Source organism: Pristiophorus japonicus, chromosome 11 (genome assembly GCF_044704955.1).
Source record: "Pristiophorus japonicus isolate sPriJap1 chromosome 11, sPriJap1.hap1, whole genome shotgun sequence".
In the NCBI taxonomy this organism is placed as follows: Eukaryota; Metazoa; Chordata; class Chondrichthyes; family Pristiophoridae; genus Pristiophorus; species Pristiophorus japonicus.
This window is the reverse complement of record NC_091987.1, coordinates 166,610,186-166,622,489: the sequence shown is the minus strand read 5'-3', so window position 1 is coordinate 166,622,489 and position 12,304 is coordinate 166,610,186. Positions and strand designations below refer to the sequence as shown.

Genomic DNA, 12,304 nt, shown 5'->3' with positions numbered 1-12,304 from the left:
TGCAGGTACAGCAGGCAGTGAAGACGGCAAATGGTACATTGGCCTTCATAGATAGGGGATTTGAGTACAGGAGCAGGGAGGTATTACTGCAGTTGTACAGGGCCTTAGTGAGGCCTCACCTGGAATATTACGTTCAGTTTTGGTCTCCTAATCTGAGGAAAGACGTTCTTGCTATTGAGGGAGTGCTGCGAAGGTTCACAAAACTGATTCCCGATACGAGAAAAGACTGGATCGACTAGGCCTGTATTCACTATAAGGATGAGAGGGGATCTCATAGAAACATATAAAGTTCTGATGGGACTGGACAGGTTAGATGCAGGAAGAATGTTCCCGATGCTTGGGAAATCCACAACCAGGGGACACAGTGTTAGGATAAGGGGTAGGACTGAGATGAGGAGAAACTTCTTCACTCAAAGAGTTGTAAACCTGTGGAATTCCCTGCCGCAGAGAGTTGTTGATGCCAGTTCATTGGATATATTCAAGAGGGAGTTAGATATGGCCCTTACGGCTAAAGGAATCAAGGGGTATGGAGAGAAAGCAGGAATGGGGTAATGAGGTGAATGATCAGCCATGGTCTGATTGAATGGTGGTGCAGGCTTGAAGGGCCGAATGGCCTACTCCTGCACCTATTTTCTATGTTTCTATGTTTCTATGTTTTTCCTTTGATCCTCTCTCTGTTTGATCCTCTCCCTTTGATCCTCCCCCACCCCCCCATCTGATGCCCTGACCTTCTCCGCACGGAGCTGAGGGAAGTGTGACGGTGTGGGCACTGTTGGGTGCTGCACTGGTGCAATGCGAAATTGTAACATTTAGTCGATATTGCTTCTCCTCATTCTCCCTTCCAAAATGCATCACTTCACACTTCTCTGCATTAAACTGCATCTGCCATGTGCCTGCCCATTTCACTGATCACTCTTTACTCCTGAAATCTATTACTATCCTCCTCACCTTTTACTGCATTTCTGAGATTTTTTCATGTGAATACTTCGAATGATGCCCTGTATACATAAGTCCAGGTCATTAATATATATCAAGATAAGCACTGGCTCTGGAGAACACCACCAGTCTGAAAGCAATCGTTCACTACTGCTCTGTTTTCTGTCCCTTATCCAATGACGTATCCACACTGCCAGTGCCCCTTTAATCCAATGGGTTTCAGTTTTTCTAACCGGTCTATTAAAAGGCACTTTTTCAAACGCCTTTTGAAAGTCCATATACATAACATTAACTACCCTCATCAACCATCTGCATTACTTCATCATAGAACTTGATCAAGTTTGTCAAACACGATTTGAGTTTAACTAATCCATGCTCTTTGTCATCTATTTATCCATATTTTTCCAAGTGACAAATAATGTTGTCCTGGATTGTGGCCTCCAGAAATGTCCCCACCACTGACGTTAGGCCTGGAGTTGCAGGGTTTATCCCTCTCTCCTTTTTTAAACAGAGTGTAACATTTTTAACCTTCCAGTCCTCTGGCACCACTCCCATATCGAAGGAGGATAGAAAGATTAAGGCTAGTGCCTCTACTATTCCCACCATTCCTTCCCTCAGCAACTTGCATACATCCCTTCCAGACTGGCTAAATGTATTTTAGTGTTGGATTGAAAGGGGTTAACTGAAGCTGTTTGTTCAGTGACTGTAATTAATGTCACTCTCCATGGACCCTAATGGCCTCACTGGAGAATTTCCCTCTTCTATTAATAAGGGAAACCTTTCAACACATCATTCCACAGTGTCAGTGGGAGCATCACCTCCGGCACAAACAGGAATCGTCAGCTCTACTGAGAGGGAGAGGATAGTTCAGAATCTGACAACAGTAGATTGGAATGTTGCAGCAATGTGTCAGAATCTGAGAACAGTCGATGGGAACGTTACAACAATGGGCAGGGGCTTCTCCTGGGAGTTTGATTTTCTTTCTACATATTATGATAAACTAACACTAGAAGATCGGATCTTTTGGGCACTTCTGATTATTGAACAGATTTACTATCCTTTCCTCGCCATTGTTGGTGTCCCCGGTAAGTTTCTCTATCCAGCTATTAATTCTATAAACAATGTTTAACTGTATTGCTGTTCTTGTAATATACTCTCTCATTTTTGCTGTGGTTGGTATCTCTGGTAAGTTTCTATATCCATTAGATCTGTAAACCATTTTCACTGCATTACTACTGTTCTTGTTACTTAAACACTGGGACGACCAACGCCATTGTCTTCGGTCTCTGTATCAAACTCTTTCCCTCCATCCCCCTCCCTGCACAATGTCTGAGGCTGAACCAGACTGTTCACAACCTCGGCATTCTCTTTGACCCTGAGCTGAGTTCTGACCCCTTCACCAATCCTGCCGACTACCACCTCCATAATGTCGCCCGTCTCCACCCCTGCCTCAGCCCAACTGCTGCATAAACCCTCATCCGTGCCTTTGTTAAATCCAGACTCGACTATTCCAATGTGTTCCTGGCCGGCTTCCCAGTTACAAATCTCCATAAACCGGAGTTCATCCTAAACTCTGCTCCCTGTATCTGAACTCTCAGCAAGTCATGTTCACCTATCACCCCTGTGCTCACTGCTCAATGGTTCCCGGTCCGGCAACACTGTCATTTTAATCTCTTCCTTGTGTTCAAGTCCCTCCATGGCTTTCCCACTCCAATTAGTCCAATTCCCCTGCCCTTTCCACATAGTCCTGAAAATTGATTCCCTTCAAATATTCCCTTTTCAAAGTTAGTTTCTTTCCCTCTGCATCTCTTTGTTGTCTTTCTCCCACAGCCTCTCTTGTTCTCTCTCTCATTTCATTCTCAGTTTCTAGCTTTCTCCCTCTTCTCATTCTCTGTCTCTTGCTCATAGAATCATAGAATGATACAGCACAGAAGAGGCCACTTGGCCCATCACGTCCATGCTGTCACTTTGAATGAGCTATCCAATCAGTTCCGCTTGCCTCCTCTTTACCCAAAGCCCTGCAATTCTCTCCTTTCCAAGTATTTACCCAATTTCTTGTTGAAAGTTATTGTTAAATCTGTTTCCACCATGTTTTCAGGCAGTGCATTCTAGATCATAACAACTCGCTGTGTAAAGAAAATTCACCTCATCTCGCCTCTGGTTATCAGAAAATCATAGAAAATTACAGCACAGAAGAAGGCCATTTGGCCCATCATGTCCATGCCGGCTGACCAAGAGCTATCCAGCCTATCCCACTTTCCAGCTCTCGGTCCATAGCCCTGTAGGTTACGGCACTTCAGGTGCACATCCAAGTATTTTTTAAATATGATGAGAGTTCCTGCCTCTACCACCCTTTCAGGCAGTAAGTTCCAAACTCCCAGCACCCTCTAGGTCAAAGACATTCTCCTCAAATCCCCTCCAAACCATTTAGCAATTACTTTAAATCTATGCACCCTGGTTATTGACCCTCTGCCAAGGGAAACAGGTCCTTCCTATCCAACTTGCCTATGCCCCTCATAATTTTATACACCTTAAGGTCTCTGCTCAGCCTCCTCTTCCCTCTCTTATATTCTATGCCAATACTCAGCAACCAATCACAGAGCTACTGTCCTGTGACATCACTACGAGTTTCTGTCTGTGTGTATCTGAGCTCTCTCGCTCTCGGGCCTCCTGTTGTCCACCTCGGATCTCACAGTCAGATGCTTCTTTTGTCAATCACCTTAAATTGTGCCCTCTGGTTACCAACTCTTCTGCCATTGGAAACAGTTTCACCTTATTTATTCTGTCAAAACCCTTCATTCGTTTGTACCTTTATAAAATCTCCCCTTAAATCTCTGCTCTGAGGAGAACAACAGCAGTTTCTCCAGTCTCGCTCTGTAACTTAAGTCCCAGATGCCCGGTACCATTCAGTAAATGTACTATGCACCCTCTCTGAGGCTTGACATCCTTCCTGAGAAGTGTGCTTCTCAGAATTGGACATATTACCCGAAGCAATGATGTATAAAAGATTAGCATTGCCTCCTGCCGTTTGCTATGCTATGCCTCTGTTTGTAAAGCCAAGGATCTTGTTTGCTTTATTACCAGCCTTCTCAACTGGTCCTGCCACCTTCAAAGGTTTGTGTACGTACACCCCCAGGTATCTCTGATCCTGCACCTGCTTTACAATTGTCCATTTAATGTATGTTGCCTCTCCTCATACTTCCTACCTTAATATCTTCACACTTCTCTGTGTTCCATTGATCTGCCATGTGTCTGCCTATTTCACCAGTCTGTTTCCTTAAGTCTGTTACTATCCTTCTCACTGTTTATTGACATTTCTGAGTTTTGTGTCATCTGCAAACTTTTAAATGATGCCCTGTATACTCAAGTCCATGGCATTAATATATGTCAAAAGAGCAGTGGTCTCAACACTGACCCCGGGGAACACGATTGTCCACTTACCTCTGGTCTGAAAAACAAGCGTTCACCACTACTCTCTGCTTTCTGTCTTTCGCTCATTTCTGAGCCCTGCGGCCATTGCCCCTTTAATTCCATTTACTTCAATATTGGTCTCAAGTCTATTATGTGGTACTTTATCAAATGCCTTTTGAAAAGATAGGGAAATTGGGAAAGTACGGGCGATAGCAATGCTACAATCACAGAATAGTACAGCACATAAGGCCATTCAGTTCATCGAGTCCGTGCCGGCTCTTACATAAGAACATAAGAAATAGGAGCAGGAGTAGGCCATACGGCCCCTCGAACCTGCTCCGCCATTCAATAAGATCATGACTGATCCGATCATGGACTCAGCTCCACTTCCCTGCCCGCTCCCCATAACCCCTTATCCCCTTATCGTTTATGAAACTGTCTATTTCTGTCTTAAATTTATTCAATGTCCCAGCTTCCACAGCTCTCTGAGACAGTGAATTCCACACATTTACAACCCTCTGAGAGAAGAAATTTCTCCTCATCTCTGCTTTAAATGGGCGGCCCCTAATTCTAAGATCGTGCCTTCTAGTTCTGGTCTCCCCCATCAGTGGAAACATCCTCTCTGCATCCACCTTGTCAAGCCACCTCATAATCTTATACATCGCATTCTTCTGAATTGCAATGAGTAGAGGCCCAACCCTCTCATCCCCGGAATCAACCTAGTGAACCTTCTCTGAACTGTCTCCAAAGCAAATATATCCTTTTGGAAATATGGAAACCAAAACTGCACGCAGTATTCCAGGTGTGGCCTCACCAATACCCTGTATAACTGTAGCAACACTTCCCTGCTTTTATACGCCATCCCCTTTGCAATAAAGGCCAAGATTCCATTGGCCTTCCTGATCACTTACTTTACATGCATACTATCCTTTTGTGTTTCATGCACAAGTACCTCCAGGTCCCGCTTTACTGCAGCACTTTGCAATCTTTCTCCATTTAAATAATAACTTGTTCTTCAATTATTTCTGCCAAAGTGCATAACCTCACACTTTCCAACATTATACTCCACCTGCCAAATTTTTGCCCACTCACTCAGCCTGACTTTTGCACATTTTTTGTGTCCTCGTCACACATTGCTTTTCCTCCCATCTTTGTATCTTCAGCAAACTTGGCTACATTACACTGGATTACAAAGAACAATCCAGCAAGTCCCATTCCACTTTCCCCATATCAATGCATTTTTTTCACTTAGGTATTTGTCCAATTCCCTTTGGAAAGCTCCTATTGAGAGTGGTCACACAAAGTTGTCAGAATTGATTGCAGCATAAACAGAGTGTGAAAGGTGGGAATTTGGTGAGAGTGGAACTCTCTGGTAAGTTGTTGGTGAAATTTAGTTTAACATTTTGAATTTATCTTTGAACTTTAAAAACAATAAAAGAAACTGAATGTTAGCCAACAATGAACAGAAACTGCCTGTCAGTTGGCATAGGGACAAACAGATTCGAAGGTTAAATGTGTGGCTCAAAGAGTGGTGTGGGAGGTAGGGGTTTCTGTTCATGGGACACTGACACCGGGACTGGGGAAAGAGGGAGCTGTTCCATCGGGACGTGCTCCATTAAAACCGGGCTGGGACCAGTCTCCTGGGGAATCGATTAACTAAGGATAGCAAATAATGAGAGGGGTTGGGGGTGGTGGGGGGGGGGGGTGTGCGGTGGGAGCATTCAGGAAAGGGTAAATTCAAAACCAGTAAGTGAAATGTCAAGGCTATAGAGCAGAACAGTAATTTGGGTAAAAATACCAGAGTTGGTCAGGAAGGGACAGAGAGCTTAACAAAAGTCATCGGGCATCAGTGACTAAGGTGACATCAGGGCAAAATAGAAAAAGCGTAAAGCTAAAGGCACTATATCTGAATGCGTGAAGTATTCACCACAAAATAGATGAATTAATAACACAGAGAAAATTAAATTGCTTAGATCTAACAGCCATTACGGAGATGACCTAACTATTCCAGGATATTGACTTTAGAAGAGATATTACAATGAGTTAGTAGGAGGAGTAGCCCTGATAATAAGCAATGGGATAAAGACAGTTGAGAGAAAGTCTCACTTTTCTGCATTGAATTTCATCTGCCATGTGTCTGCCCATTCTACCAGTCCGTCTCTGTCTGTCTATGGCCTAGGAATTCGGGGCGTTTGCGCCTCCCGTTTGCACCCCCGGGGGCACTAACAAGGCACTAAATGCGTTAGCATCTGGGCGTAGTGCTGACAATGACTCCCGCCATATTGGGCAGGTGTTTAGCGGCGGCGTTATGGCGTTGTGCCCCAATCTCCTGCGTCCGGCGATCATGATGTCATCGCCGTGTGCATCGCCCCGTTAATGTCCCAGACCCAAAATTGACTTGCGCCCCCTGCAAATACCGGAAGCTGCAGGAGGTGTGGATCGGGCGACCGGGTGTGCTACCCGGGCGATAATTGAAGGCCAGGTGGCTGAGCAAAGTATATTAAGTTGTCAAATGATCTGCTTTCTTTTCTACTTGACAGGGACCCTTGATGTTAATACATGATCATGCGCAACTTTGTCTCTCAGAAAGCAAATAATGATTAAAAAAATAAATAAAAAAATACAGTCAGGTTTGTTTCTGCTGTTTTGATCCGATTTCTTCGCGTGGTCCTTCCCACAGTCGTTCAGCCCGTCACTCTGCTTCAGTGCCGGGCTAATCGCACGCGTCCCCCGCTCCCTTGGTGGTCCAGGTAGGTGAATCTTTATTTGCAGAGCCTGCAGCGATGGGCCTCCCCTTTAAGTTGGCAGCTCTGCACGGCCCAGTTGCAGTGCTGCTGGAGTGTATACCTTGTTAGCACTCCATGAATGAAGTGGAGCACTTGCTTTAGTGCGCCATTTCCTTCTCGGAGCGATAAACAAATTTTGAGAGAAGGGAGACTTTAGCGCCTCGCTCTAAGTTTCCTGCCTCTCGAGTTACCGCCCCCAAACGTGGCGAAAATCCATTTCTGCCCCTATCACTATCTCCCTTATCGTTTACTACACTTACGTGTTTCATGTTATCTGCACATTTTGAAATTGTGCTCTGTATCCCCAAGTCCACGTTATTAATGTACATCAAAAAGAGAAATAGTGTCAGCACTGAACCCTGGGGAACAACACTGTATGCCTCCCTTAAAAACAGCCATTCACCACAATGTTGATTAAAGACTTCCGCAAGTCTGTTACAATTCTCCTCAATATTTACTGGGATGCTGATTTATTATAAACCTGTTATTTCTCCAGTTTAATTTAGTTACTTCTCAATCCACTCCTGATCCCATCAGAAATCCCTGTTTCCCAGTCCATGCATGATGATTTTATTGAAACCCTGTGTCCTGCAGAAAGCCCTGTCACAGGTACAATAACCAGATCCATCGCTGGATGCAGTAACAAAGTAACAAATTTCACCCAGATCTCCATCAAACTGATGCCTTTTCCCAGCCTGATGTATAATTTCCAGTCCGTATGTTTAACCTTGTGACAATTGTGACTATTTTTCATTGATTTTTCAGTGTATTCATTTCCAATCATTAGAACATAAGAATATAAGAATTAGAAGCAGGCGTAGGCCATTCAAGCCTGCTCCACCATTCAATGGGATCATGGCTGATTGTCTACCTCAACTCCACTTTCCTGCTCAATTCCATATCTCTTGGTTCCCTTAATATCCAAAAATCTATTGCTCTCTGTCTTGAATATACTGAAAGACTGAGCCTCCACAGCCCTCTGGGGTAGAGAATTCGAGAGATTCACCAACCTCCGAGTGAACATGTTTCTCCTCATCTCAGTCCTAAATGGCTGACCTTTTATTCTGAGACTGTGACCCCTGGTTCTAGACTCCTCAGCCAGAGGAACATCTCCCTGCATCTACCCTGTCAAGCCCTGAAAGAATGTGTATGTTTCAATGAGATCACCTCCCAGTCTTGTAAACACGAGAGAATATAGGTCGAGCTTGCTCAATCTCTCCTCAAAGGACAATCACCCCATCCCAGGAATCAGTCTGGTGAACCTTCGTTGTACTCCCTCTATGGCAAGTATATCCTTCCTTAGGTAAGGAGACCAACACTGTACAGAATACTCCAGGTGTGGACAGAAGTGGATAAAAGCAGAGAAGTCCTGCTACAGCTGTAGAGGGTATTGGTGAGGCCACACCTGGAGTACTGTATACAGTTTTGGTCTCCGTATTTAAAGAAAGATATACTTGCATTGGAGGCTGTTCAGTGAAGGTTCACTAGGTTGATTCCGGAGTTAAGGGGGTTGACTTATGAGGATAGATTGAGTACGCTGGGCCTCTTCTCATTGATGTCCCACGACAACTGGATCCTCCCCCTCCCACTCCAAGTTCTTCTCTATAGATTTAAAGTAATTGGAGGGAGGTCTCGAGGAGATATGAGAGGCAAACTCTTCACCCAGAGGGTGGTGGGGGTTTGAAAGTCACTGGCTGAAAGGGTGGTAGCGGCAGAAACCCTCACCACATTTAATAATACTTGGATGTGCACGTAAAGTGCCGTAACCTACAGGGCTACGGACCGAGAGCTGGAAAGTGGGATTAGGCTCGATAGCTCTTGGTCGGCCAGCACAGACACGATGGGCCGTAATGGCCTCCTTCCGTGCTGTAAATTTCTATGATTGTATGAACCCAGGGTCACTGGGCAATGATCAGGAACCTGGGCTGATTCCCCCACACTGACCCAGGGTCACTGGGCAATGATCAGGAACCTGGGCTGATTCCCCCACACTGACCCAGGGTCACTGGGCAATGATCAGGAACCTGGGTTGATTCCCCCGCACTGACCCAGGGTCACTGGGTAATGATCAGGAACCAGGGCTGATTCCCCCACACTGACCCAGGGTCACTGGGTAATGATCAGGCTCAGGAACCTGGGCTGATTCCCCCGCACTGACCCAGGGTCACTGGGTAATGACCAGGAACCTGGGCTGATTCCCCCATACTGACCCAGGGTCACTGGGTAATGATCAGGAACCTGGGCTGATTCCCCCATACTGACCCAGGGTCACTGGGTAATGATCAGGAACCTGGGCTGATTCCCCCACACTGACCCAGGGACACTGGTCAATGATCAGGATCAGGAACCTGGGCTGATTCCCCCACACTGACCCAGGGTCACTGGGTAATGATCAGGCTCAGGAACCTGGGCTGATTCCCCCATACTGACCCAGGGTCACTGGGCAATGATCAGGAACCTGGGCTAATTCCCCCGCACTGACCCAGGGTCACTGGGTAATGATCAGGCTCAGGAACCTGGGCTGATTCCCCCGCACTGACCCAGGGTCACTGGGCAATGATCAGGATCAGGAACCTGGGCTGATTCCCCCACACTGACCCAGGGTCACTGGGTAATGATCAGGCTCAGGAACCTGGGTTGATTCCCCCGCACTGACCCAGGGTCACTGGGTAATGATCAGGAACCTGGGCTGATTCCCCCACACTAACCCAGGGTCACTGGGCAATGATCAGCATCAGGAACCTGGGCTGATTCCCCCGCACTAACCTGGGTCCAAGTTTCCCCAGGAGTTGCTCCGTTTTTTTTTGAGCAACTTGATTTTTCTGGAGTATCCTTTTAGTTGCAATTCTGGCCATTTAATTTGCACCAGTGTAAGCGAGTTAGTTAGGTTTTTTTTTTGTTTCGTTTTTTTTTCAAAAGGGGGCGTTACCAGCCACTTACACCTGTTTTGGCCATTTAAGCAAGTTTAGCCAGCTAAAAGTTACTCCAAACTAACTTAGACCAGCATAAGTGGGCACTCTTGTACATTCAGAAAATCCTTGCGGTGACTTGAGAAATCAGCGCAGGCAGCCAGAGATGGAGGTGCGGGGGCGGGGGATGGGGGGTGGGAGGGGACCTTGCAAAGCACTAAACACCTTCACAACAACATTAAATAAGCATAAATACATTTAAAGCACCAAGCACTAAACAAAGCATAAAAAGTAATAAGCAATGAATTAACAAATAACACACCAAGACCAAAGTAATAAGCAATCAATCAATCGTTTAATAGAAGTCCAACCTTAGGGAACACACTGGGCCGCCGATGAGGGAGTCCATTTGGCCAGGGCTAGGGACAGCATGCTTCGGGCCCCTCCCACACAGCCTGCAGTGCGTACTCAGAGATTTGGCCTGCCAGGAGCTACTGCACATGCGCGCAGACTCCAGCTTCACTAGCACCGAGGAGAGGCTGGGGAGCGGCCAGAATCGGGAGGAGGATTTTCGGCATGCTTGGAGGCAGACAAAAGCGGCGCACCTCGAGTGAGAGTGCCAGAAAAAGGAGTTGGGGAAATTTGAGCCAATTGAGCTCAGTTCTACTTCCCCCACTTGAATCTTAGCTCTTGTCATCTTTATTATTTGCTACAGCACTCAGCTCTTTTTACTGGAGCATGAAAGCGACGGTGAGCTGTGCAGCATCTTTATCTGATCTTATAAACTTGTGTGTTATTCATTTCCATTTTGATATTGATTTCATTGAATAGTAATTCCTGTCTCCAGCAGATCACCCTGTCACTGGTACAATCATTTCAATACATCGCAGGATACAGAAACACCTTTACAAATCTCAATAAGTACTCAGTTAAACTTGTAACTTCACTCCCAGCCTGATGTATAATTACCTGTTTATTTCCCTTCCTCACAGTGAACTTAGTGACGATTGTGATCCTGTCCCGGGGAAAGTGCGGACTCTCCAAATGTGTCACTCGCTACCTGGTGGCCATGTCAATGGCGGATCTATTGGTCGTTATCCTGGACCTGATACTGAGGCACATTCCCATTGTTTACTGGGAACACTTTGATTTTGTGCGGTCCATTCCCGTGTGTAATATCCACGCCGTCCTGCTTTACACAGCCGCAGACTGCTCTGTCTGGTTTACTGTCACTTTCACCTTTGATCGATTTGTGGCCATTTGTTGCCCAAAGCTGAAAACTAAATACTGCACCGAGAGAACGTCATCTGTGATTCTGGGAACAGTGACTGTGCTGAGCGGGTTGAAGGACATCACCTGGTATTTTATGTTATTGAGAACATATTGGCTTTTAAATTACCCCTGGTTTTGTGCGGTATCAGTCACTGCTGCAACATCACCTGTCTGGACAACAATTGAGCTCATTCATTATATTGTAACTCCGTTTGCTCCGTTTGTTCTGATCCTGCTGCTCAACGCGCTCACCATCAGACACATTTTAGTGGCCAGCAGAGCCCGCAGGAGGCTCCATGGTCCCAGCTGTGGGGAGAAGCCCAGAGACCCCGAGATGGAGAGTCGGAGGAAATCCATCATTTTACTGTTTGTTATCTCGGGGAATTTCATCCTGTTATGGGCCATATTTGTGATGTCTTCTATATGGAACCGGGTGTCGTATTTTACTGCTGGTTCTATAGTTGCAACTGGTTTTGTAACAGAAATGGGATTCATGCTCCAGCTCCTGACTTGCTGCACAAACACAGTCATTTACGCTGTGACCCAGACTAAGTTCAGGCAGCAGTTGAAGGATCTGCTGAAATGTCCCATAACACTAATTGTAAAATTCATTAAAAGATGAGATGAAATGCACACTTTCCAGCAGCAAAACTCAATCCGTCTCAAATTCTCATCAATTCGCTCCCTCCTGGGGTCTGTGATACACACAGTGGGCCCACTCCCCCCGCCCCCGGGGTCTGTGATACACACAGTGGGCCCACTCCCCCCCTCGGGGTCTGTGATACACACAGTGGGCCCACTCCCCCCCCCGGGGTCTGTGATACACACAGTGGGCCCACTCCCCCCCCCCCGGAGTCTGTGATTCACACAGTGGGCCCACTCTCCCCCCCGGGGTCTGTGATACACACAGTGGGCCCACTCCCCCCCTGGGTCTGTGATACACACAGTGGGCCCACTCTCTCCCCCGGGGTCTGTGATACACACAGTGGG

At 46.3% G+C, this 12,304-nt stretch overlaps 1 protein-coding gene across 1 annotated transcript; it reads left to right on the top strand.

Annotated features, from left to right (window-relative positions):
• Positions 1–1,840: 1,840 nt before the first annotated feature.
• On the top strand, positions 1,841–11,936 carry LOC139275639 (probable G-protein coupled receptor 139). The gene is made up of 2 exons (XM_070892810.1): positions 1,841–2,021; positions 11,035–11,936. The coding sequence occupies exons 1-2, from the start codon at positions 1,841–1,843 to the stop codon at positions 11,934–11,936; spliced, it is 1,083 nt and encodes a 360-aa protein (XP_070748911.1).
• Positions 11,937–12,304: the final 368 nt, after the last annotated feature.

Bases quoted from the DNA above. Each gene is read 5' to 3' on its own strand.
- LOC139275639 (XM_070892810.1), top strand. From the start codon at position 1,841: ATGTGTCAGAATCTGAGAACAGTCGATGGGAACGTTACAACAATGGGC. The intron at 2,022-11,034 runs GTAAGTTTCTCT...CCTTCCTCACAG, and splicing joins CGCCATTGTTGGTGTCCCCG to TGAACTTAGTGACGATTGTG.